We start from the raw sequence: 27,774 nt of genomic DNA, 5'->3' as shown, positions 1-27,774 counted from the left end.
ACTTAAACAAATGTGTTTTAGTTCAATCAGAAATGCTACTCGATGACAAAACAGTTACTAAATATCCCAAGCAGGTTTTTGGAATGATAATGCACAAATGACAAACGCTTCTTGATTATATTGCAAGTTGTGGTGCCATATATAGAGAAAATACGGTAAATTCTATTGTTGTTTTCGACTGTAGTGAGGCCTTTGGTATACAGAACACAGATCAAACAAGGACAAATTGACGTTCAAATGATAAAGCTTTGTAACCTATTTCAATGGTATCACGGCTTGTTGCGAAAGGGGCGAGTGGTGGGAAATGATGTCAACTAGGCAACGGGAAAACCCGAAGAGACCCGAATGAGACAAGCTCCGTTCGAGTGCCTGACACCTCTACCTCCGTTGTGAGGAGCTTGGAGCACAGACCAGCTGACCAGCAAACACACCATCCTTTGTCCAACTCAAGGTTACCCAGGCAACCAAACGAAAAAAACACGTCATCCGAGAGGTGTTTTAATAGAAAACATGGTATGTTGACAAGCTCAACATATTTTCATATTGACACCTTGTCGATTGTTCAGACAGCTCATTCTAACACAGAACTTTTTCAGAAGACAGGAAACTAGAATAATTAACATATATCTTGGCCTTGGCAATCCAATATTTCTCAATACATTGTCTGGTAATGGTTATAGTTTTCAATTCAACTTTATGAGAACTCGTATGAAGAGATGAACTGAAAAGACTTGGATATGAGTCACTAAAAGTACTCACGGAAATGAAAACTGTTTTTCTCAATTTAAAAATCGACACAAAGTGTTATGTAGCTGTATTTTCTAGTTTGATCTCATTGAACAATACAAAATGTACTTTACAGGAGGTAATTTGTCGGCACTTTCAACATTCAAAAATAAAATTAAGTCCAAATTGACATAGCAGAAACAGACTATTGCCATTATGCACCTGTTCTCACCTGTCGTCAAGGTCACCTTGATCTACTTACACCTGGTTATGCCCTGTTTCACAATAGTCTGTTTTATTCACATTTTTACACACTGTTACGTGTACACTGTTACGTGTAAAAAGGCATAAAAACATTTGATACGCTGTATTTGTGCCACGCCCCAATTAGTACTAATTTGGTTGTTTGAATATTTACATATTTGTATATTACCTGCATTTATTTAAGATCTGAGGTCGAAAAAAGAGTGTGTTTTTTTCATTTCCGCGAGTACTTTACCTTGTAATCGAGAAAGGGGACAAAACCAAGGAATAATATTTTGTCGTTAAATAATTTTCATAAATTGATATATAATTTTCAAATAATAGTAAACGATTAATGCGACTCTTGGCGCCATTTATTTAAATATGTTTCTTTAATAAATAATTTGGTGTTGCACAAAATACATCGCGCAGCTACAAATGAAATAAATTCTGTCTGCAATATTCATCAAAAACTGAAATAGATTTAACCGTCGGGAATAACTGTCTACATAGGATACAAAGAGTGACAGAAGGATACAACGATGATACAACGGTTATAAGATGCCTGGACAAGTTTCAAAACTGGTGGACTATATGCATTGTCATGAACATGATGGTAAAAATGGTCATATGCGTGCTCGAACATTGCAAGATAATCATAAACATGCTTTTGTTTTGTTTGGTTTGGTTCGTATTTAACGCCGCACTCAGCAATATTCCAGCTATATGACGGTGATCTGTAAATAATCGAGTCTGGACCAGACAATCCACTGATTTACATCATGAGCATCGATCCACGCAATTGGGATACGATGATATGCATCAACCAAGTCAGCGAGCCTGACCACCTGGTCCCGTCAGTCGCCTCTCTAGACAACCATAGTCGCCTTTTATGGCAAGCATGGGTTGCTGAAGACTTATTCTCATCGCTTCTCCTCTACAATACGGGGCGTTGCCTTTGAAATACAGGGAAATATTTAAAAAAAATAATTTTAAATGTATTGATTGAAGTAAAGACCATATGTTACATTGGGTTTCCAGTAATGGAATTGTGCCGAAAATGAGCTCACCTTTTCGAAAACACCTGTTATCCTCATAGTAATTTTGTAACACAAGTTCATGATATGGTTGGAGTGGTACACTGGAAAATCACGGAGATGTCGTATGTTGATGGAAAGGGTTTTGTCGCTTCTATTCTATTTAAGAGACCATGGTTCCGTGGTGTACTGTTTTCACAAAATCCCTCATGAATCTCATCGTCTTATGAAAGACCAGATTACTGCCAGTCTCTGACATGTTTCCCAGCGCCCTTCGAGAAAGTGGTGTGGATGTGGGCAGCTTGGTTCACGGGCTACCATCCTTTATATCATTGCAGGGTATTGAACGTGATCCACACTCCACACTCCACACTCCGGAATGTTATCAGGGCGGACGAGTAAATAAATAAAGAACAAACTACATCACTTTAGAGATATTTTAATAGAAAAAAAATAGCATTTTGACAAGCTCAAAATATGTTCAAAATTCACAAAACCCTGTAGACGTTCAGACCGCGCGTGCGCGCAAAGCGCTTTTTCATTAAATTGGAAACTTCAAATAACCACCATATACACATCTTGGTCGTGACACAGTTGTAAATTATTTCTTGATTATTGCCAAGCGATAGAAAATCATTGTCTCCTAATCAAGACAAATCCCGTCAAAATTAATGCGAACCTATCCACAGAATTATCCGACTCTGAACTTAAAAGAAATGTCATCCTAGTATATCGACATGTACGAAAGTCTCGACAAGCAACGTCGGCCTCTACAAGGGACAAAACGAGAACACAAAATGTATTTTAGTAAATCTTCATACATAAATATCAAAATTTCAAATTATGTTAAAGTTTAACGACTTATAATACCATTTCTTCAGATATTTTTCTTGAATACATAATTTGATATTGAACAACAAACATTGCGCCGCTGATAAACAACTAGATACTGTCGACAACATTGGGTACAGAAATATAGATGTTTGGAGTACCTGCCGAAATGTTCAGTATAACTTTCTACATTGGGTACAAAGAGTGATAGAATGATACAAAGATAATACAACGGATACATGATGTTGAGGCAAGTTTCAAGCTTCGTGGGTAATATGGTTGGCACACGATGGTAAAAATGACCATACATATGCTCGATCATTTCCAAGGCCATCATAGTGAGTGAGTGTGATTTTACGCCGCTTTTAGCAATATTCCAGCAATATCACGACGGGAGACACCAGAAATGGGCTTCACACATTGTGCGCATGTCGGGAATCGAACCCGTGTCTTCGGTTTGACGAGCGAACGCTTTAACATCTAGGCTACCCGACCGCCCCAAAGGTCATCAGAAATATGTCGCTTCTCTTCTACAATACGGGATGTTGCTTTTGAAATAAAATACTTATGGATCTCTGAGGTTATGAAAAACAAGCTTGAATCATTACAAATAATGAACTGTTATCAAGAAAATATCTTTTGAATTGGAAAATGTATTCATTGATATATTGACGTATTAATTGGGATTCCGGAAATGAAATTTTGCCCAAAAGGCGTTTAATAGATTGCGGATTGTGAGCAGTTCACACACGATAATCGCATCAGTTAATGTACAAGAATAGAATGAAACAGTTCCTTGTGTCCAGCAGCATGAAAATATTCTAAATATATATTAAGCCTCGACACTGAAAACCACGCGAACTTCAACATATCACGTGAAAGGTGTATATTTCACGTCAATCACTCTCAGTACAAGCACGTGGTCCACGTGATACCATGTATATGTTTAGGTTGAGGATTGAACACACAGAAACTAACACGTTTTGTTTAGTATAAACTTTCAGTTGAATAAAACACACATCCTTTGTTAAAGTATCATTTTTAAAACAAAAAGTCAACAATATTTTTAGGAATCACATTAGACAATTATTATACAGCAATTGGTTTGAAAAGGACATTCATCTTTTAGATTTGTTCCCATAATGATAACACTGAGCAATGACAAATCCGCAAGAACAACACACTCTGTACACAACAATATACAAGAACAAACGAACGACATGCTGCCTTCCATTACGGAATTGTAATGGTCCCTATAATCAGTTAGATCTAAATGGTTCGCTATCCATTAGTTCAACGAGATCAGATTTCAGAAATTGTGTTAAGTTCGATACATAGAATATTCTGTTTTCGAATTCAACCTTCAAGTAAATACTATAACTCAACGAATGAAGGAAACACAAGTCGATTATTTGACACACTGTTAAAAAGAAGAAGATGCGAATAATAACCATTTTCGATATTGAATAAAGAAAATTAAAACAAGCCAGATGGACATATTGACAACTTACGGGATAATACGATAAGTAAAATTGTTTCATAACACATGCTGTGATACATGTCCAAACGTAAGATAAGCATAGGCATAGGTCCAGGTCGATGCCAAGGTCAAAAGTAGATCATTGATGAGTTTATTCTTTACAAATGCCCGAAGCAATATATAGAGAAATCTGTAGTTGCTGGCATAGAAAAACGCAACATAGCAATTATTTACGAGGACATTTCCTTATTAAAATATATATGAACTACATCGTACATTTCCAGTAGCAATCATCTTTCTATTGACTACACTGAAATGCCTGGGATTTCAAACAACAAAACAAAACCTCCTTCGAAAAACACTTACAAGCACAACTAGTTGATCTAACAGTTCTCATAGAGAGCGTTTAGGTCCTAAATCACTTTCCAGAGTGTTTAGGTTCGTTATCTGCAACTAATTCATTCTAGGATTGAACCAAACACTCAAATTAGAAAAGTAACTCTTTGTTCTTCATAGCTGCAGGATGTTCACGCGCTGAAAAGGAAGGATGAGAAAAGTTTAAATGGTGTCTTATAAACATTATCTTTACCTATATGTATATCCATCAAGAAAATACAATGTAGGTGATATGAAATGTCATGACTGGACAATGTATAATTGTATGACGAAATTTTGAATAATGGCCATCCAACTGAGAAATTAATCAGATGTATGCATGAAAGACCTTACTTCTCTTGCGAATATACTCAGATTGATCAATCTTATGAAAAGGAAAGAATCAATGTTATCATAATGCCCATCATCATCATAAAAAGTATTAATCATAAGCATAACATTCAACCTGTTGACTTACTTCACGTCTCTGATGGCGCAACACAACACCATGGAGAAGATCATTCCCAAAATCTGAAAATGAAGATGAAGATATTATCAAGTATTCCCTGTCAGGGGCGAAAGGGAAGGATTTTATGTCATTTTCTGAAAACCACACACCAAAACAGTCTTTCCATACACTACCCTGCCTTGGCCTTTGGCAGGGCGAGGTAACGGTCAACCATCAGGCTCGTCCACAACCCCAACGCTCCTTCAAACTTGACATACAAATATATAAAATACGTCTTCGCGTGTAATAGGCGAGCAATAGCTGTTTCACAAAAATACAATCCCCCGGCTAAATAAAAGGGTGAAGTTGTTTTCCCATACTTTCAAATTATTCCTTTATTCACGGTACCTTTCAGGAAAGAGCATAACCACTTATTTTGAACTTAGTTATTCACAGTCAGCAGTTATTAGAGACGCGTTGGAAAACGGTTCCCGCCCAAAGAATACAAGATACTTCTTTTAGTCTTGGTCCGCAGTTACAGAAGGACCTGAAGACCAGTGAGAAACACCAGCAAAATGCAACCATGATCAACAATGTTGAATATGGACCCACCATGATCAGGGCAATGCCGATAGCAACTCCGGCGACTATGATGAGGTGGGATGACAATGTCTTGAACAGTTTCTCAGCGCAGGGCTGCAAATACATCATACATCATTGATAATACATGTTATTAAGTTACTAATATATTTTATCAAAGGAAATCAATAAAAGTCAAATTATGTAAATGAAAAGCGTTGGATAATGAGCTCAACGTTGTGTTTTTTCGACCAAATAATCCAGCGGTCGATCGTCGGAGCCACTGGTCGCGTCCCCAACAAATGTTGCACAGCTGAGATTTGGTGGTCCTTATAAGCATCATAATATTATCCATTATCAGGAGATATTGTGACCAACTGTTTAGCCTCAAGACACTTACCCTCTTGTAGTTCACTGGTTTGCAGGTTTCTGGAACTCCAGTAGCGATTGGATAATCTTCTGATCCCGTTTTGGCGCCACAGCACTCGAGCTGAAAAGATAACATGAAGTGAGATCTATGGTGTTTGTGGTACCTTTGATGTATCAAATATTAATAATGAGCTGTACCCTTATCATGGCCAACAAGCAGATGTTTGGTGGATCGACTCATCATGAAGGTTTTGTTCCCGAGGCAAGAGTGTCCACTAGCCTTTTCATCAAAGTCTTGTTGCTACCCTTTGCTTCATCAAGCCCACTTTCCTGTGCTAAATATGATTGGAATATCGCACATATCCATAGTCCAATCAGAAAACGTTTCCCAAAATCAACATCCACGACTTCGTATGAAAGTGATTTACCGCTGCCTGTCTTTGTCGACACGAATATGTCTTTTTCATGTTTTAAATCCCTCAATGATATGTTTTATGTCAGGGATGAAATCGCGAATGTTTTCGTTATCTGATCGAGGGGGTCGTTGCCTATGGTTGACGTTATTTTTGTGCAGCTATACGAGATAAGAACCGCGATCTGATTGGATATCGCGTTTTCATTACAAGGGGCACAACTCGTGATACACGCGAGGTGGCGCCAGGGTCTAGCGAAGAAAAGTGGCCTTGATGTGGCAAGGGTAGAAACTAGGCCTTGATATGGGCTTGTGGACACGCTTGCCCCAGGGAGATGGATGAAGGGCGATGACTGAATGTCTATGATCGAGCCTTTCCAAGGCAAGCAGTGGTTGATGGTTCTTACAAAGTACCCCGCCTTTGTGAGAAGGTGACACAAAATCAGCTTAGGTACAAATGACCTGAGTTAGCTCCTACACGTATAGGTACTGGGGACCTATTTTACCCATCGCATATCATTTTTTTATAAATTATGTGAAACGTCGTCACACATTGCACACATGCATGTCTGGTCTTTTAGCATCATAAACCCGCATCATGTATAAGAAAGTATACACACCCTGTTTACAGGTGACTGAGTGAGTGAGTGAGTTTGGTTTTAACGCCGCTTTGAACAGTATTCTAGTTATATCATGGCGTGTCTGCTAAATGTGGGAGGAAAGCCCGAAGTGTTCCTGGTCTCATGCTGACGAACCTACAAACATGATCGGTGCGAACCGGGATTCGAACCCACAAGCATAGCTTTTTGACGTGCCCAAGGGACGCAACTCTGCACAGCGAATCGTGGCGCTTTAGACGCCCGGGCCACTTGAGAGTATAATAAATTTTAGAATATATGACAACGTGTCAGCTTCATATGGGACGAGCCTTCACATTATCGGAACGAACCTGGGATTCGAATTCACAATCTCGGATCCTGGCACACCACAGGGACGCAACTCTACACAGATTGAATTACATCACCCTCGATTACAAGGCATCTCACATCAGATTTTTAGATGTTCAAACATTTCAGTCTGTGTTGGAAACAGATGTGTTATAAAATGTCAACTGACAGTATTGTGTGTATTTTCAATGTAAAATTGTGTTTAGGCCATTTCTGTATCGGCGAGCGAGTGAGTTTGGTTTTACGCCGCTTTTAGTATCATACGAGCAATATCACGGTGGGGAACACCAGAAATGGGCTTCACCCAAGGTACCCATGTCGGGAATCGAACTCGGGTCTACGACGTGACGAGCGAGCGCTTGAACCACTAGGCTAATTTCTGTACAGGTACTTAACAAGAACATCACGAGCATAAGGTAAGCAGAAGCGCCAAGGGTCATGGTGCCTAAAGGTTAGTCAACTTCTTCAAATTTTAACATAGTGTTGATGTAATCGTTATATCCATATATTTGTAATATACGATTTTGATATATCCAGAGAAAATAGGTCACACATTCCCCTGGTATTTTTCTAAGATTGTGTTTGTTTGTTGTTTAACGCCGCACTCAGCAATATCCCAGCTATATGACGGCGGTCTGTAAATAATCGAGTCTGGACCAGACAATCCAGTGATTGATATCAAGAACATCGATCCATGCAATTGGGATCGATGACATGCATCAACAAAGCCTGACCACCCGATCCCGTTAGTCGCCTCTTACGACAAGCATAGTCTCTCTTACGGCAAGCATGGGTTGCTGAAGACCTATTCTACCCTTATTTAATAAAGCAAGCATCGCTATATAGCTACATTATGTTTGTCGTAAATTAATCCTATGGCCAGGCTTGATGTGATTGCTTGTCCACGTACTTAAAACACATACTGATTTGTGCATACTTGATTATTTACAGGCCAGCATATGTGTTCAATAATTGCCGAATGTAGCGGTATTGAAACAAAGACCTATTTCAGTCAGTGATGCAGCTCGATGTCAAAACAGTATTTGCTCAATCTGAAGCAGAGTTTCGAAGGATACTAGGCCCACTGACAACATATTAACACTACAAGCTGTTGTGCACCCGTACCTACCAACTGAAAGAAACTTCTATGCGTTGTTTATCGACTTTAGTAAATACAAATTGTCAATGCAAGAGAATAACCATACTAGGTTTTCTGCCTAAACGTGGCGTAAAGAGCAAATAGCTGTGGAAATTATATGAAAGGACCCCTGAAAAAACAGTGATGACACCAGGTGTTCGCGAAAAGGGTAAGCAGGTCCTGCTCTACAGGTAGAACCCGTCATTCATACAATTAGCATAAACAAAGTTAGTATTTATTGCCTGACGCAGCACAGCGACATGCGACGTCAGTCTGGAAACAAACCAGACAATCAAGTGATCGATGAACCATCCAGTGACACGAGAGTATCATTACTGATTTTGTTGAAACTGATAAAAACTATGCAGAGATTTTGCTGTTTATAAGTAAAGAAAAACACCATAAAATATATTCGTTTTGCGACAGCTACAGGGACTCTGGCATACGTCAGAATTCATTTGAAACCCCTGTCAGACATCATTGAGTTGATATGTAAACGTCGTATGCTCATCCATCAGATGTGATGCCATCAGTCAGTTAGCACCATCTGACATTATGTCAGAGACTCCGTGGTGTATTCGTTTAAAAAAACAACTCCTGAATCTCATGGTCATATGAAGGAGAGAATCTCCATTAGAAGACAAGAGTATTTTCTTCGCGGAAGTCCCATGAAGATTCCGGGGTAGAATAGGTCTTCAGCAATCCATACTTGCCGTAAAAGGTGACTGCTTGTCGTAAAAGGCGACTAACGGGATCGGGTGGTCCGGCTCGCTGACTTGGTTGGTGCATGTCATCGATCCCAATTGTGTGGATCGATTCTCATGCTGTTAATCACTGGATTGTCTGTCCGTGGAGTGTTAATTGGACGAACGATAAATAAAGAACAAACCACACCATTTGAGAGAGGTTTTAATAGAAAACATGGCATATTGACAAGCTCAAAATATCTTTAAAATTCACAACACCTGGTAGATAGTTCAGACAGCGCATGCGCACAAAGCGCTTTTTCAGAAGACAGGATACTACAAATAACCAACATATACACATTTTGTTTGTGACACAGTTAAATTATTTATTGATTATTGCCAAACGATAACAATTCATTGTCTCCCGATCAACATAATTTCCGTCAAAAATTTATATTTCTTTAAAGAAATGGTATCCGTGGTATATCCATGTTACGAAAGCTTCGACAAGTCGGTATCTGCATTGTAATCTCGAATAGGGAGAAAATGAAAACACGAAAAACGTCCTCAAGTTAAAATTCATATAAAACGATCAAATGTTCAAATTATAATACAATTTAAACGACTTATGATACCATTTCTTCAGATATTTTTCTTTAATACATAATTTGATATTGCACAACAAACATTGCGCCGCTGATAAACAACTAGATGCTGTCGACAACATTGGGTACAGAAATATAGATGTTTGGAGTACCTGCCGAAATGTACAGTATACCTTTCTACATTGGGTACAAAGAGTGATAGAATGATACAAAGATAATACAACAGTTATAAAATGCCTACACAAGTTTCAGGGATGGTGGATTATATGCATTCTTTCCCACACGATGGTAACATTGGCAAAATGAATGATCGAACATTTGCAAAGGCATTTTAAATATGTCGCGGCCTTTCTACAATCCCAGCTATCATCTTTGAAAAACATACCTGGTTGTCACTAAAGCCTAAACAGCTCGAATCATAACAATAGGTAAATAGCAAAAAGGGATTTTTTTCTTTCATAAATTGGGTTTCCGGAAATGAAATGTTGCCCTAAATGCGTTTTAATAGATTGCGGATTGTGAGCAGTTCACACACGATGATCGCATCAGTTAATGTACAAGAATAGAATGAAACAGTTCCTTGTGTCCAGCAGCATGAAAATATTCTAAATATATATTAAGCCTCGACACTGCAAACCACGCGAACTTCAACATATCACGTGAAAGGTGTATATTTCACATAAATCAACTTCAGTGACAGATGATGAGTCATACAAGCACGTGGTGCACGTGATACCATGTACATGCCATGGTTAAGGATTGAACACACAGAAACTATTGTTTAGTATAAACTTTCAGTTGAAATAAAACGCAATTACATTGTTATATTATCAGTTGTGAAACGAAAATAATTGCAGGACTCGCCCTGAATATTTGTTATGCAAAATCAGTTGTTTCTAAAAGAAACTAGCTTTATTTTCCCCAAAATATTCATAAAAGTCAGATGTCGACCCCACTAAGCCTTGACAAATCCGAAAAGCACAACACACTCTGTACACAACGATACACAAGAACAAACGAACAACAAGCTGCCTTCTATTACAAAACTGTAATGGGATCTAGTCATTTCTAATACCATGACCCCATTCTTCTGTTATGGCCTCTCTACCTATTACTTATACCCTTGCCTCGCACTTCAGTTCTAGAACTTCATGGCGTTGGTCAACAAATCTTGCATCACTCTACAGCAGAAGCCATTTCGAGTTATCTCCCTTGAATACGGTCATGTAATAAAAGCGACAAACCAATTTTCATGATCTAATCACAAACTAAACAGGATTGAAGGACACTGTCATATTGAAGTGGTTCATTGTCCATTTGTTCAACACATCTGGTTGGTCAACCTTCAGTATCCTAGATAGAGAATATTCTGGCAAGGACACGATCTTCGTTGTGAAGCCGAGTTGCATTTGTCTCGGTGGAGAAACGAGATATTAGAACTGTTTTTTTTTCGAATTCATCCTACAACCTCTTACTATGGGAACGCTTACTATTTGAAAACACAAAATAACGTTTAATGTCATTTGTTACGACTGACAAAACAGGAACATGAAAATATTTTGATTTTATTTAATGTTTTTGATAATAAATAGGAAAAAATAATACAAGCTAGATGTATATATTGCCAAATTACGGGATAATAAATATAAGTAAAATTATTACATAACGCATGCTGTGATACATGTCAAAACGTACGATAACCCTTTGACAAACACAAAGGTCAAGGGCGATGTCAAGGTCAAAACTGGTAATTGATGAGAGGAGGTCAAAATGATTTCTTTCTGATCAAAATATCCGAAGCGATCGACGCTTAAGGATATACAGACATATCTGTTGTTGCTGGTAGAGAAAAACTAAAACGTACCAGTATGTACAGGTACACTTCCTTAATCAAAACTTAACTAAACTACATCGTACATTTCCAGTAGCAATGGACCTTATTTGGACTACACTGAAATGCCTGGAATTTCAAACAACAAAACAAAACCTCCTTTGTAAAACACTTACAAGCACAACTAGTTCTCATAAAGAGCGTTTAGGTCCTAAATCACTTTCCAGAGTGTTTAGGTTCGTTATCTGCAACTAATTCATTCTAGGATTGAACCAAGCACTTAAAATAGAAAAGTAACTCTTTGTTCTTCATAGCTGCAGGATGTTCACGCGCTGAAAAGGAAGGATGAGAAAAGTTTAAAATAGAATCTTAAAATATTTTCTAACTTTATTGACATACAGAAAACATGTGATTGAAATGTCGGATGGCATGAACACAATGTGGGTCACACCGGGAGATTAATCACATTACTTACATGAAAAAATACATCAATATTTCATTTTCAAATCGGTTAATACATTTAAGAACAGTTATTCCCAGTACTATTCATCATCATGAAATGTCACGACTGGTCAATGTATAATTGTATGACGTAATTCTGAACAATGGACATCAAGCTGAGAAATTAATCAGATATATGCTCGAAAGACCTTACTTCTCTTGGGAATATGCTCATATTGTTATCGTTTGAAAATGAAAGAATCAATGTTATCATAATGCCCATCATCATCATAAAAAGTATTAATCATAAGCATAACATTCAACCTGTTGACTTACTTCACGTCTCTGATGGCACAACACAATACCATGGAGAAGATCATTCCCAAAATCTGAAAATGAAGATGAAGATATTATCAAGTATTCTTTGATAGTAGTGAATGAGATTTATGTCACTTTCAGAATCTCATATGAAAGTGGTTTTGCACATTGTACCCATGCCTTTGGCGTGAGTGGGTGAGTTGGGTTTAACGCTTGGAACAGTATTGCAGTTATAATATCAGCTTACTGTTGTAGGAAAGCCTGAAGTGACCTCAGACGTTTAGCAATTTGATTAAACCCTCGAGCAAGGCTATTGTGACAAATATGGAAACATAACCGGGGCGAATCGGGATTCGAACCCACAATCGTAGGTTTCTGGTGTGCCCAAGGGACACAACTCTGCACTGCAAGTGCCTCATATTACAGATCATTTTGATGGTTCTATGGTAGGTAAAGAGTAAAGCAACATAGAGAAGTGAGTGAGTTGGGTTTAACGCTGCTTTTAACTGTATTCCAGTTATATCGCGGCGTGTCAGCTTAATGTGGGAGGAAAGCCCGAAGTGATGCAGGTCTCAGACGTTTACCACTTCAGTGAAACCAACGAGCACGGATGTGGTTCTGAAAAACCTAGAAACATAATTGGGGCGAACCGGGATTCGAACCCACAATCATAGGTTTCTGGCGTGCCCACGAGACGCAACTCTGCACAGCGAATCGCGGCGCCTTAGACGACTGGGCCACCCGTGCCCCCAAAGCAACATAGAGACATCTCCATGTTATAAATAATACGTTCTTACGTGGAATAGCAAAGCATCATCTGTTTTCACACATTTACAATCCCCAGAATGGGTAGAGGTTGTTTTCCGATATTATAAAGATATATGTTCAATTGCATGACGACCCCGTTGGTGGTCTAGTGGTAGAGAGGAAAGTCGTGGGTTTGATCCCCGGCCGCGTCATACCAAAAAACGTTTCAAGATGGTACTTGTTGTTACCCTGCCTGGTGCTCGGCAATATAGGGCTAAAACAAGGACTGGTCGGCTCGGAATCAGTATACTGTGTCTGTGTGGGTTATTCATTTTAAACAATGGCATTGTATTTCAGTGGGCTAGCACTATAAAATGGGCATCAGTCCGGACAAGTACAAGTAGCCACACACATACACCTGCATGCACGTCGCTATATAAGTGCAATAATCTGGGACGCGACGATAAACCCCTTTTCACCTCACGTCACTTGCATAAAATACAGAAATAGGCGTCAGGATATCTCTTCAACTGCAGTTATTAAAGACGCCTTGGTTCAAGTTCGAGTCTAAAGGATCAAACGTAACTTCTTAATTCGTCTATGACCGGTCGGCCTGTGAGAAACTGTAGACAATTAAAAAAATACAAAATGGACAACGTTGTTGACTGTGAACCCACCATGATTAGAGCAATGCCGATAGCGACTCCGGCGACTATGATGAGGTGAGATGACAATGTCGCGAAGAGTTTTTCAACGCAGGGCTGAAAGTTAATGATAATATATGTAGCAAAGTTAAAAAATTAATGTACAACAAGAACAGTAATCAAAACTCAAGGGATATTTCAGGAAGAGCTTAACGGGAGCTATACTATCGGTATGTGGTTGTACATAGGGAAAGAAATGTATATTCAGTCGGCCGAATCACAGAAAATGCTTTACAAAATAATTATGCTTCAGACCTTCGGGAAAAGGGAAATTGTCTGAAACAAGATGTATATTTTTAATATTTCGGCTCATCGTTTTCACTTTTAGCATTATATCAGTGGTACTTCTATAGTCTACTAGTCACCATGTGTTATATATTGTCGCCAGACGTTGTGACCACCCAAGAGAACTTACCTTCTTGTAATTCTCTGCTTTGCAGCTGTCTGGAATTCCGGATGTGATGGGATAATCATCAGCTCCTCGTTTGGATCCACAGCAGTTGAGCTGATAAAAGTGAGCAATGGAGTGAGCAATGTTTTGTTAGTAGCAATTTTGTTATATGAAATATCGACATGGGACTCTTGATATTAATACATGCAGTCTTACAACGACGTTTAGACCGCCTCTGACCAAGGTCACGGAAACGGCTATGGCCGCTTTTATTTGATGGCGCAAGGGTGCTTGTCTGATTTCAGGCGACGAGATGGTCCTTCCACTGATTGACATTGTGAGGAACAACTTCCTGAATTTGGAAAGTTTGAATCCCATTCACATTTCACGGTATTTACCAAACTAAAATTCTAACGGCACACAAATCAGTTAAAATGTCGGAATGAGATTGTAAATATTGAACACGTAAGTCAATCTTAGCCTCATAATTTTACAGGGGCGGTCGGGTAGCCTAGTGGTTAAAGCGTTCGCTCGTCACGCCGAAAACCCGGGTTCGATTCCCGACATGGGTACAATGTGTGAAGCCCATTTCTGGTGTCCCCCGCCGTGATATTGCTGGAATATTGCTAAAAGCGGCGTAAAACCATACTCACTCCACTCACTCACTCATAATTTTACGTGAAGGATGGGGCTTGCATTTAATGAGCTCACGGGCGGTTATGCTGACATGTTTATCTCCCCTTGTCGGAGGCTAAGTATCGATAAAATGAAACAAAAGCCGCAAGGATTTTGGAAAACAAGATGGCGGCTCCTACGAAAGAATAATTAATAGCACCTGTTTTTAGTTTTCGTTATGGAATTTTATTGAGATGTGATGAAATGTTTCAATACATGGTGATTAAGGTTGCTATGAAGATTTCATGATTTGTTGCCGGTCGAAGATGTAGAAGTGTGATGTAAATACTGTAGCATCCATTGGCAGGGTATTTCACACGGGGTGATTCGTAGCCTCCAGTATGGGAATGTACAAAAACTGGGATTAATTGTTGAACGGATGATGGCATGTGGTGATCGGTGGCTGCCATATTTCCAAGCACTGATATTCAGCAAAGCTTTAACTGCTTATAACATAACTTTTGAATGAAGAATACTTACTGTGAATGTCAATGGCATATCCTTCATCAGGTAACTGTCCCCAGAATTCCTACTGTCACCTTTCACATAACTGTCCAAACACGAAAATGTGATCGACGGCACTTTGGCAGGATAAGAAATGAAACGGCCATGATTCGCGCTTCCGGTCAAGAGGCGGCCTTGGTCGTGATTTGTATTTGCTCAATCATATTAATGTGGAAAATTAAGAGTCCCTTGTTTAACATGCAAAACTTGTTTGATGATACATGAGTGATTGAAAGTTGTTAACCGCAGTTTTAACACTGTAATCTGCAATTAATAACATCCAGTATTAAATTACGGAAGTCAAAACTGCTTTTTATGCAAAACAGTCCACAACGATTTAATTCCATTGTCAGTCATAATCTGAAACTATTCATGGTCGTGCATGCAAAAATGTTCTTGACCTTTTGATATTGGTGAAACACTGCTTTGAACAGTATTCCAGTTATATCACGGCGTGTCAGCTTAATGTGGGAGGAAAACTCGAAGTGATGCTGGCCTAAAATGTTGACCACTTTGGTGAAAACCTCACGGGTATGGTGCTGACAAACCTGGAAACATGATCGGGGTGAACAGGGACTCGAACACACGATCAGTTTCTGGCTCGTCTAATGACACAGCGAAATGCGGTACATTAGACTAATGGGATACCCTTGTCCCGAAACAATACAGTCATTCACCAAACAGCTGTTAAAAGTAAGTTGGGCTTAACTTTGAGCTGTTTGTGGGTTGTTTAAGGCCAGCTATAACTGTGAGCTGTAGTTAATTGTTAATGCTCATGGTAGGATCAAATATCTAACTACACAAACAAAATGTTAGTGAATGGGCAGTGCACACACTCGATGTTGGTTTGGTAACGCGAAAACACACATGAATTGGTAAATGAGTTTGGTTTAAGGCCGCTTTGAACACTCGGTTATTTCAAGGACTGTCAGTTTAATGTTGAAAGAAAGCCCAAAGTGATGCAGGTTGTAGCCACTTCGTTGAAACCCCTTTGTCCCATCATCTTAAAATAAGATCCAATGGTCATAATCTGAGTGAATCAGGATGAAACCCACGAATAGCGGATCCTGAAGCGCAGGTCTGCACAGCTCCTTTGACCATTCGTCCAACCGTGAAACAAGACGTACAGTCAGTTGTGATGACCAAACCTCTTCAAGATATTAGATTTGTTTGTTTGTCTGTTGTTGAACTGTTCTTAGCAACATTCCAGCTATATGGCGGCGGTCTGTAAAATAATCTAGTCTAGATCACACCATGACATGCATCAACCAAGTCAGCGAGCCTGACCACCTGATCCCATTAGTCGCCTCCTAAGACAAGGATGGGTTGCTGAAGACCAACTCTAATCTTGATTTTAAGAACCTACATTTTTCTGAATGTTGTCCATCGCTTCCTTGGCTTGCTGTCGTTCCCTGTAATCATCCACCGACTTTTGGAGGAAGTCGCCCACTAGATCTTTAATCTGCCAAAACAACAACAAAATAAAAAAATATATACATAAAAAACAGGACTAGGCAGCGCTTCCTGGGAGAAGTTCCATTCGCTGTCTGGGCTGCGTGTAGAGGGGGCGAGCTGATGATGAGCCTAACCAGTCTGACTGTGCCAGGATCACAAAAAAACCTCTTTGCTGCATTTTTTATTGTAATCTGAAAATATAGGAGCCTGGACCAGACAAACCAGCGATGGATAATATCAGGAACGATCGACGCCGTTGGTGTAGATTGACATGCAATCAACCAAATCATCGAGGCTGACCACTCGGTCCATACAGTCGGCCCTTGCGACCAACCTAGGCTCCTGGGGACCGGTTCTAACCCGGGATTCATACGGTAGGGCCAGCATAGGCTCCTGGGGACCAGTTCTAACCCGGGATTCATACGGTAGGGCAAGCATAGGTTCCTGGGGACCAGTTCTAACCCGGGATCCATAAGGTAGGGCCAGCATAGGCTCCTGGGGACCAGTTCTAACCCGGGATTCATACGGTAGGGCAAGCATAGGTTCCTGGAGACCAGTTCTAACCCGGGATTCATACGGTAGGGCCAGCATAGGCTCCTGGGGACCAGTTCTAACCCGGGATTCATACGGTAGGGCCAGCATAGGCTCCTGGGGACCAATTCTAACCCGGGATTCATACGGTAGGGCCAGCATAGGCTCTTGGGGACCAGTTCTAACTCAGGATTCATACGGTAGGGCAAGCATAGGCTCCTGGGGACCAGTTCTAACCCGGGATTCCTACGGTAGGGCAAGTATAGGCTCCTGGGGACAAGTTCTAACCCGGGATTCATACGGTAGGGCAAGCATAGGCTCCTGGGGACCAATTCTAACCCGGGATTCATAAGGTAGGGCCAGCATAGGCTCCTGGGGACCAATTCTAACCCGGGATTCATAAGGTAGGGCCAACATAGGCTCCTGGGGACCAGTTCTAACCCGGGATTCAAACGGTAGGGCCAGCATAGGCTCCTGGGGACCAATTCTAACCCGGGATTCATACGGTAGGGCCAACATAGGCTCCTGGGGACCAGTTCTAACCCGGGATTCAAACGGTAGGGCCAGCATAGGCTCCTGGGGACCAATTCTAACCCGGGATTCATAAGGTAAGGCCAACATAGGCTCCTGGGGACCAATTCTAACCCGGGATTCATACGGTAGGGCCAGCATAGGCTCCTGGGGACCAGTTCTAACTCAGGATTCATACGGTAGGGCAAGCATAGGCTCCTGGGGACCAGTTCTAACCCGGGATTCCTACGGTAGGGCAAGTATAGGCTCCTGGGGACAAGTTCTAACCCGGGATTCATACGGTAGGGCAAGCATAGGCTCCTGGGGACAAGTTCTAACCCGGGATTCATACGGTAGGGCCAGCATAGGCTCCTGGGGACCAATTCTAACCCGGGATTCATAAGGTAGGGCCAACATAGGCTCCTGGGGACCAGTTCTAACCCGGGATTCAAACGGTAGGGCAAGCATAGGCTCCTGGGGACCAATTCTAACCCGGGATTCATAAGGTAGGGCCAACATAGGCTCCTGGGGACCAGTTCTAACCCGGGATTCATACGGTAGGGCCAGCATAGGCTCCTGGGGACCAGTTCTAACCCGGGATTCATACGGTAGGGCAAGTATAGGTTCCTGGGGACCAGTTCTAACCCGGGATTCATACGGTACGGCCAGCATAGGCTCCTGGGGACCAATTCTAACCCGGGATTCATAAGGTAGGGCCAACATAGGCTCCTGGGGACCAATTCTAACCCGGGATTCAAACGGTTGGGCCAGCATAGGCTCCTGGGGACCAATTCTAACCCGGAATCGCCACGCAATAAAAACTTCATACTTACACTGTCTTTCTGGACAACGCAGTAGATGCCGGCACCGAGTAGAACGCAGAAGATGATGAACAAACTGATGAAGAACTGAAACAGAAATCATTATTTTTGACATTGTAATGAGTGAGTGAGTGAATAAGGCTTTCGGGGACGCAACTCTACACAGTAGACAGTAAGTACTCTGTGTATTTTCAATGCAAAATTGTGTTTAGGGGATTTCTGTATCGGTGAGCGAATGAGTTGGTTTTACGCCGCTTTTAGCAACATTCAGGGACACCAGAAATGGGCTTCACACATTGTACCCATGTCGGTAATCGAACCCGGGTCGTCGGCGTGACGCTTTAACCACTAGGCTACTAAACCGCCACTGTAAAGTAAACAAGTGAGTGTAGAGAGTAAAGTCTTACGCCCCTTGACTAGTTTTCTAGCAATATTTGGGGGGGGGGGGGGGGGGGGGGGGGGAGAGATGAAAGATCGGTTGTTCTTTAACTTCTTTTGAAAAGTATATATCAATCAGTGTCAACATTTTATTGCACAGCATTTATGTTTATTTGTTTGTTTAACGCCGCAATATCCCAGCTGTATAATTTCAGTATGTAAATGGTGGTGTCTGGACCAGACAACCCAGTGATTGACTTCATGATCAACCCAATTGGGCTACGATGACTTGTGTCAACCAAGTCAGCGAACCTTACCACCCGATCCTGTTAGTCGCCTCTCACGACAAGCATAGTCGCCTTTTACGGCAAGCATGGAATGCTGAAGACCTATTCTAACCGGGTTCGACCCGATTATGTTTCTAGGTTTGTCAGCACCAAACCCGTGCTCGTGGGTTTCACTAAAGAGGTGAACGTCTAAGACATGCATGACTTCGGGCTTTTCTCCCACATAACCTGACACGCCATGATATAACTGGAATACTGTTCAAAGCGGCGTTAAACCCAACTCACTGTACATAACTGAATATGGACCAAAAAATCAAGTGGTTGATACTGTGAGCAACGATACACGCCGTCGGAGTACGACAACAACCATGTCACCGAGGATGACCACCAGTCCATTTGGTTGCTTCATACGTTTGTTTGTTTGTTTGTTCTTTAACGCCGCATTCAGCAATATTACAGCTGTATGACGGCGGTCTGTAAATAATCGAGTCTGGACCAGACAATCCAGTCATAGACATCATGAGCATCGATCCACGCAATTGGGATCGATGACATGCATCAACCAAGTCAGCGAGCCTGACCACCCGATCCCGTTAGTCGCTGCTTACGACAAGCATGGGTTGCTGAACACCTACTCTACCCGATCTTCACCGGTCTTGCCTCTTGCGACCAGCAAAGGTATCGGGGACAATTGTAACCCATCCGCATGGAGGTATTCATTTGAACAGAAATCCCCACTCACCAAACCTAGCAGGCACTGGCTCTCTCTGATGGCTCCACAACATCCAAAGAACCCGATGACTACGACGACGCAGCCGACGGCGATGAAGAGGTAAGCTGCTACATACGTGGGGTTACTGCTGACTGTCTGGTCCATGTACTGGCTAAAGTTAGGATCGACGCGAACCCATATGCCGATAGCCAGAATAGCCATACCAAGCAGCTGCAATGATAAAAAAGGATAAAATTAGTGATCAATCGTACAGGATTTTACGATCGCAAAATACTGCGCTCTGAAAAGCACCGATGTTGGAACATTGACACCCTGCATTTTTTGTTCCCAAAACAGAAATGTCAATGGTTGATATTCCAGCCATATGTCGGCGATCTGAAAAAAAATCGAGTCTGGACCAGACATTCCTGTGGTCGAAATCATGAGTAACGATCTACGCAATTGGGATACGATGATGCATCAACCAAGTCAGCAAGCCTGACCACCCAATCCCGTTAGTCAACTCTTAGACAAGCATAGTTTGCTGAAGACTATTTCACACCCGGATCTTCACGGGGTTTCTTTTAAGAGTTCATAATAAGAGAAATTGATATGGTGAAGTCACTTCAGAAGCGGAGCTTTGGGAACGAATGGTTTCAGGTTGTTTATCATAAAAATATTCGCGATATGATATTGTTGATTGTCGAGGATCAGTATCTTTACCGTCTAGCCAGGTAATGAGTCACTAAAGCGTTCGTAAAATATGTCTTTCCGCGCACATATATTCTAAAATGTTGTCTTGATGTGGTCTTGCGATGAATAGGAGAGATGGTTTGGGTGGGGTGGGGTGTGGTGTGGTGGGGTGGGGGTGGGGTGCGCGGCTAATAGTGAATACGAGAGTGGGAAAGAGACAGACAGACAGACAGGCAGGCAGGCAGACAGACAGACCGACTGACAGTTATACACCAGGCAGCGAGAGCGTGCAATTACAAGATATGGGTAGATATAGATTTAAGTTCATACTGCCACTAAATAGGGAGAGAGAAAAGTGAGTGAGTGAGTGAGTATGGTTTTACACCGCAATTAACAATATTCCAGCAATATCAAGGCGGGGGACACAAAAATGGGCTTCACACTTTCTACCCATGTGGGAAATCGAACCCGGCTCTTTGGCGTGACGAGCGAATGCTTTAACCACTAGGCTATCCCAAACCCCGAGAGAGAGAAGAGATGAGGAACAGATAGGGAGAAAGTGACAAACGAAGTAGACCCCGTTTAAACGAAACATACATCTTTACATCACTTGACATAATATATTTACACATACGTGAGATAACAGCGCGAATTAAGTGTATGAAACAGCCGCGCGGTCAGAGCTCGAAACATAATGGTGTACTTTAAAACATCGCAGAGATCCTTCAGGAAATATAATCTGACACTTAATTTTCCTAATCGCATCACTTATTGCTGGAAATGATAACACTATCTGTCAATGACTGAGTAGACGAGTCCTCACAGAGCTTTATTTAAAGCAACTGATGGAACTCATGTTTCTCGTATCGCTGACTGCACTCATTACCCGAACTGTCGCGCCTGTTCCAACCGTTAGCATTCCATTTACAGCAATTACCACAAAAACAAATACGTAAAATGACAGGGCTCGTCCCTCGAGGACACAAATATTTCCGTGCCGGAACCAATCGGCATGATCGTAATTAGTTTAATTATACACAGGTCTTGTCGTTAGGTTATCGTAAACGCGAAACATGATACAAAACCTAAATACGTGTATACCCAAGGGACGCGGGTGATACCGTGTTAAAGGCACCGTGATGACACTGTGTCTTGCTGCGTCTCTTTCCGATCCGAAATTCTCAAATATTATGATACTTAGTTTGTCAAAACTCGCACATGATCGTGGATTACACGTTAATAGTAGTTTCAGCCCAGTATATAATTAGGCGGTCCTCAAACATTAAACTGACACCACGACATACCAGTTATTGAAAGACAGTTCAGAGCGCGGGAAGATCCGGGATATAATAGGTCTTCAGCAACCCATGTTTGTCGTAAGAGGCAACTAACAGGATCGGGTGGTCAGGCTCGCTGACTTGGTTGATGCATGTCATCGTATTCAAATTGCGTGGATCTAATGTCAATCACAAGATTGTCTGGTCCAGACTCGATTATTTACAGACAGCCTTCATATAGCTGGAATATTGCTGCGTGTGGCGTTAACAAACAAACATCAAACACACAAACAAAGCGCGTTAAACCCAAGTCCCACACTCATTCACTCACTCACTCACTCACTCACTCACTCACTCACAGCGTTACTTCAACCACGGTCTGACATCTTTCATGAAACGCACGTGCAGAACGCATTTATATGACGACTTCTATCGGGGTGTGTATAAGTAAATCTCGTGACAAAATACAGATATCTCATTGGCTAAATTCTTTTATCTGTGTCTCACTGTGTCAAAAGAAAACCATGACCCTTAAGACCCAAACAGTTGGAAGCCATAATCCGCAATCGCTGAAACATCGTCACATCATACGCTGTTGCCAAATGAGATCTTAATCGCCTCTTTGTCAACTCGTGCTCCTTGTAAACGTGAATGCATCAGAGCCGGTATCATCAGCTACGTAGAGTACACACGGCTAAAAAAGGGCATATTTTCAGGAGGACGACAACGTGTGAACGTGATGAGAGCACAAGCCACGACATCAACGAAAACACTCGTCAGCAAATAGTGTGTTTTATCACAGATTTGGATCACTTTTAAGAGGTCTTGTAAACGTCCCAGTGCAGGCCAGCACTATATTTGATACGTTTGTCAGGGCAGTTAGGCTCACAGACAGAGGAACATACGTGATGGGATCATGTTTTGGTTGACAATTGCGATTATGATCTAAGTCGAACAATTGTATCTGGTAATCCGGGTTTAAAGTTTTTGCTTTGATACGTCATCTCTTGTTGTCTTGGTGGAGACATTAATATTCATGACCTAGACTGACGATTAATCTCTGAACATATATAATATGGATAGGTGAGGTGAGGTGAAATGGGGTTTAACGTCGCGTCCAAGATTATTGCACTTATACAGCGACGTGCATGTACGTGTGTGTGCCTGTACTAGTCCGGACTGATGCCGATTTATAGTGCTAGCTCACTGAGATACCATGCCGCAGTTTAACATAAATACCCCACAGTATACTGACTCCGAGCCGACCAGTCCTTGTTTTATCCCCTTAATGCCGAGCGCCAGACAGGGTAACAACAAGTACCATCTTTTAACGTCTTTTGGTATGACGCGGTCGGGAATCGAACCCCGGACCTTCCAATCTCCGGGCGGACGCTCTACCACTAGACCACGGAGGCGGTCTAATATGGATAGAAACAAGCAGCTGAATTTAAAGTGAAAAGAGCCCCAGAGAGATGGGAGATTCAGAACCTGAACCTGTGGAAATTCTAGACTTGCTCTATGTTGGGCTTTGGAAACATTATCAGGATGAACCGGGATTCAAACCCACCATCATAAGTTTCTAAGACTAAGGGACGCAACTCTACGCCTTATACGACTTTGCCACCCGTGCCCACTATTACATGTAGTTTGACTCGGATAAACTGAGTGAGGTTATATTGTTTTATGCCGACGTCAGCTATACCAGTTATTGAGCCTCTATTTGACCATGATATTGAAGCCATTTTGACCACCCCAATCCATCACAGCCAATTCTTCTGACAGGCAAGGCAATCAGAATCGGAAAAAGGAGTCAAAAGTTGGAACAAACCTCATCGACCGGTATGACGTCACACATAAAGCCAGATCACAGTAACTCCAAGTTTTATTTCTCGGAAACAAAAACATGGAACATGGGGGGGACGAGTGGGTTGGAAGGGGCAGGGAAGGTATTGGGACACGTAATATTTCAGTCAGAGATTCATTACAAACAGTGTTTTCTCTACAAATAGGTTAATAATTGTTTCAAAACATCCAGAATGTACAACTAATTATGTCAGGGAGGCCGAAAGATTTTTTTCCATTTTCGGGAACAGAACCCACCTAACCCCCGACCGATCACCGAATAGACGTAAGTACAGCGACGTCAACCTCAGCATCTGTCGCCTCCTTAATGGCCGACCTATTTCTTGTGTGTGGACAGAAAAGAAGGCCTCATAGCAAGGTACCAGAGCCTTGACTTAACAAGGGGTCTATTAATAGCAGCCTCCATTTCTCCGGGGTTATTAAGGTGACTGATTGTCATTCAGTAATGCCGATTGCTGGGCATCGTATACCTCACTTGGACGGATTCGGCAACCTCTGACGTATGAGGGGGGATCATATTATACGGCTATATTTGGCGAACGTTGTTCAAACAACAGTTGTTGTTATCGCTATTGGCAACGATCTGACATTCACAAGACTGAGATGGTTTGAAAACAGCGTTCTGTTGTTATGTATCTTGATATGAAATACGATCTGTTTATTGAATATGATTTAGTGGCTTTTATTATAATAATGTTAGACAGTCCAAATATTAGATGGCAATCGACAAATGTTGATCTGTTTGATGGTATTGGGTGGATGGCAAATGTGTTTATACCCAAGGAACGTGTTTTACCGCAGAACAAAGTACTTTATTGAGAGAATACGATTGTTGCACTTATATAGCGACGTGCATGCACGTGTGTGTGTGTGTGTCTGCTTGTACTAGTCCGGACAGATGCCGATTTATAGTGCTAGCTCCCTGAGATACCATGCCGCAGTGTAACATGAATACCCCACTCAGACACAGTATACTGACTCCGAGCCGACCAGTCCTTGTTTTAGCCCCTTAATGCCGAGAACCAGACAGGGTAAAAAGGAATAGAACGTCCGAAGAATGTTGGTGATATGTTGTTGTTTTTTCCGTGAAAGGAATTATACGTCACAGAGATATTGTGGTATCTGTTGTTCACTGCAATTCCGATAATCGAGGATGCACTTGCAATTACATGGATGCTTGCCTCTAACAATAGATCTGGGCGCTATTCCACAAAGCGATCTTAGCGATACGACAGTCTATGTTAAAGTATGTGAGTTACGATGAACTTAGCGCTAAGATCGGTTTGTGAAACGGGGCCCTTTTGTTTGTTCTCATCAGTCTCGGTGTCAAGGCCGCCGTCATGATAGACAGGGAGTCGTCAATTACAGCAACGTATATTCCAAAGATAGCCCTGTCTATCGGATGACATTCTGTCGCCCTGTGGCCGGTATTGAATCAAGATTACGGCTATCAATAACGCGTTTGACGTCATAGTGGCTTTTCTACGTCAGCAACGCCTCTTTTGCAACGTGTAACAAAGGTAAGATAAATAAAGCCCAACGAATATTCCCGGAGTCATATAAAAAAACAATTATGTTTTTAAAACATAAAACTTATATTCAAGCATTTTAAATTCAGTAAAAACAAATCTAGGCCCCCGCTATTTAATGTTTTTGCTTTTTCCTTAACGCCGCACTCAGCAATATTTTAGCTATATGACGGTGGCCCGTAAATAATGCAATCTGGACCAGACAATCCAGTGATTGAGATCATGAGCATCGATCCACACAATTGGGATACAGTGACATGCATCAACCAAGTCAGCGAGCCTGACCACCCTATCCTGTTTGTCGCCTCTTACGACAAACAAATTCGCCTTTCACGGCAAGCATGGGTTGCTGAAGACCTATTCTACCCTGGATCTCCCCCATGAGGATTCCGGGAAGGAATTGGTCCCAGCCATCTATGCTGGTGAAATTGACCAATTCTTACCCGCATCTTCACGGGTGCCCCATTATTTTATACTCGACTCAAATCAGACCTGGCTTCCCGTGTCAATGTTTTCACGTGATTGCACCGTAGGCCGCACAGACTTCACGCAATGGGGGGGGGGGGGGGGGGAGGGGGCAATCGAACCTGGGTATACAGTGAGATAAACCAGCGCTACCCGCCCTCCTCTACCCCCGCGAACTATGTAGGGATAAGTATAACATCATCATTATCATCATCCTAAGCATGACTATTATCATGATCACGAACACTCATATCGGATATGTCATTGTTTGTTAACTTGGTTTTAACTATCGATCTTTTATTTCTGCTCAAAAGAAAACGTCGGAAGCTCTCACGTCTATGTGAAATCAATTTCGTATCCGAGACGCATCCTGTTCACATATTAGCACGGCGTGTTTCTCATCGTCAAGTTGGTGTGCTGGTATTTTGACAGACTGTCTGATTTGCGGCCGTGACCTTGACCTTCAGCCATAGCGTTCACAGATGTGGCACATGGTTACGGTTCAACTAGAACAGTCACGTGGGGTTTCTATGAATGAGAAACGGAACCATCAGCTGTAAACAAGCGTTAGTGAGTTTAACGCTTCTGTGACCAGGGTGTCGGTTATATCACGGCGCGTTAGCTTGGTATGGGAGGTGTGTGTATGTGTGTGTGTGTGTGTGTGTGTGTGTGTGTGTGTGTGTGTGTTAGAGGTTTTCGACGTTAACCACGACGTTAATCCAAGAGCAATGGTAACACACGCTGGCATCTCTGAGATTCGAACATACCATCACAAGATTATGGCACGCCTAAGGGACGCAACTCTGCACAGCATATTACGGCGTATTAGACAACTTGGCCATACAGAAACTGGAGTTCCGTTCAGCGAGAGTGAGTGCGTTTTTTAGCCGCTTCCAGCAATATCACGGCGAGGGACAGCAGAAATAGACTTCGAAAACTCTACAAGAAACCGGGCCTTTGGCGAGACGAGGACGATTTAAACGCCGTGACCCCGTTCCACAAACCTATCTTGGTGATCGTAAGTCACATACTTTAACACTCGCTTTCGGTATTCGTAGTATGGAACGAGGTCAAGTTATCACCCTCCCTCAGTTTTACAAGACAATACCTACGGCGAGGAGGCGAGGACACACGTGTGGCCCAGCCTATCTAAGATGTCGCAGTCTAGAGTTGCGTCCTTTAGGAGTGTAATCGAGTCCCGGTTTGCCCTTGTGATGTTTCTTGGTTTGTCATCACACACAAAGCGGACATGCCGCCCTATAACGGAAACACTCTTCAAAGCGGCGTTAAACCAAACTGACTCACAGGCGATCCCAGGTCTGCTGCTCTAATATCTGGAATAGTTGTGTAATTAATGTAACAGCAAATGTCTTTGCTGCATGTTTAGACTTGGATTTGAGTATCTATATTGAAACGCATCATCTCCTCAACATGGTCCAAGTATCTTTGGAATGAACACGTGAACATTATCTAGAACTCCCAGGAACTTCTCCATAGGCGGCGTAGAACGGAAACAGACCAGGTTTCAAAATAAATTGCTAAAAATAATTATATTTTTCTGATTTTCTGATTCATATACCTTTTCTGCAAAATATTTCAAATTATTTATTTCTGTTGCAGTTCCTCTCATATAAGGTAAACGACATTTAAACATTTCGTTTCAATAAAATAAGCCAGCGGAAATATGTAATATATAGACAGCTACTGTCCTGACTTATAGCAGGGAGTCCGGTAAAACAAATTCCCATACTTTCCAGAAAAGAATG

General features: G+C 41.7%; 1 protein-coding gene across 2 annotated transcripts in view; it reads right to left on the bottom strand.

Annotated features, from left to right (window-relative positions):
• Positions 1-2,429: 2,429 nt before the first annotated feature.
• The window catches only part of LOC139462235 (CD9 antigen-like), a 73,593-nt gene continuing 48,248 nt past the window's right edge, over positions 2,430-27,774 (bottom strand). The window contains exons 2-8 of one of the 2 annotated variants that reach the window (XM_071243832.1): positions 20,212-20,412; positions 18,817-18,891; positions 16,854-16,949; positions 6,120-6,209; positions 5,753-5,836; positions 5,171-5,223; positions 2,430-4,851 (exon numbers count right to left, since the gene is read on the bottom strand). In XM_071243832.1, coding sequence (XP_071099933.1) covers positions 4,845-4,851; positions 5,171-5,223; positions 5,753-5,836; positions 6,120-6,209; positions 16,854-16,949; positions 18,817-18,891; positions 20,212-20,412 — 606 coding nt within the window. In that variant the 3' untranslated portion in view covers positions 2,430-4,844. Of the gene's footprint in view, positions 4,852-5,170; positions 5,224-5,752; positions 5,837-6,119; positions 6,210-9,487; positions 12,040-12,484; positions 12,538-13,890; positions 13,975-14,332; positions 14,423-16,853; positions 16,950-18,816; positions 18,892-20,211; positions 20,413-27,774 lie in introns of those variants that run through there. The other variant, XM_071243831.1, reaches the window with a different exon arrangement.

The sequence above is a fragment of the Haliotis cracherodii genome, unplaced genomic scaffold, assembly GCF_022045235.1.
Source record: "Haliotis cracherodii isolate W230 unplaced genomic scaffold, xgHalCrac1.p SCAF_15, whole genome shotgun sequence".
Taxonomy (NCBI): domain Eukaryota; kingdom Metazoa; phylum Mollusca; class Gastropoda; order Lepetellida; family Haliotidae; genus Haliotis; species Haliotis cracherodii.
Note: the sequence above shows the minus strand (reverse complement) of the source record. Positions and strands in the feature narration are given on the sequence as shown.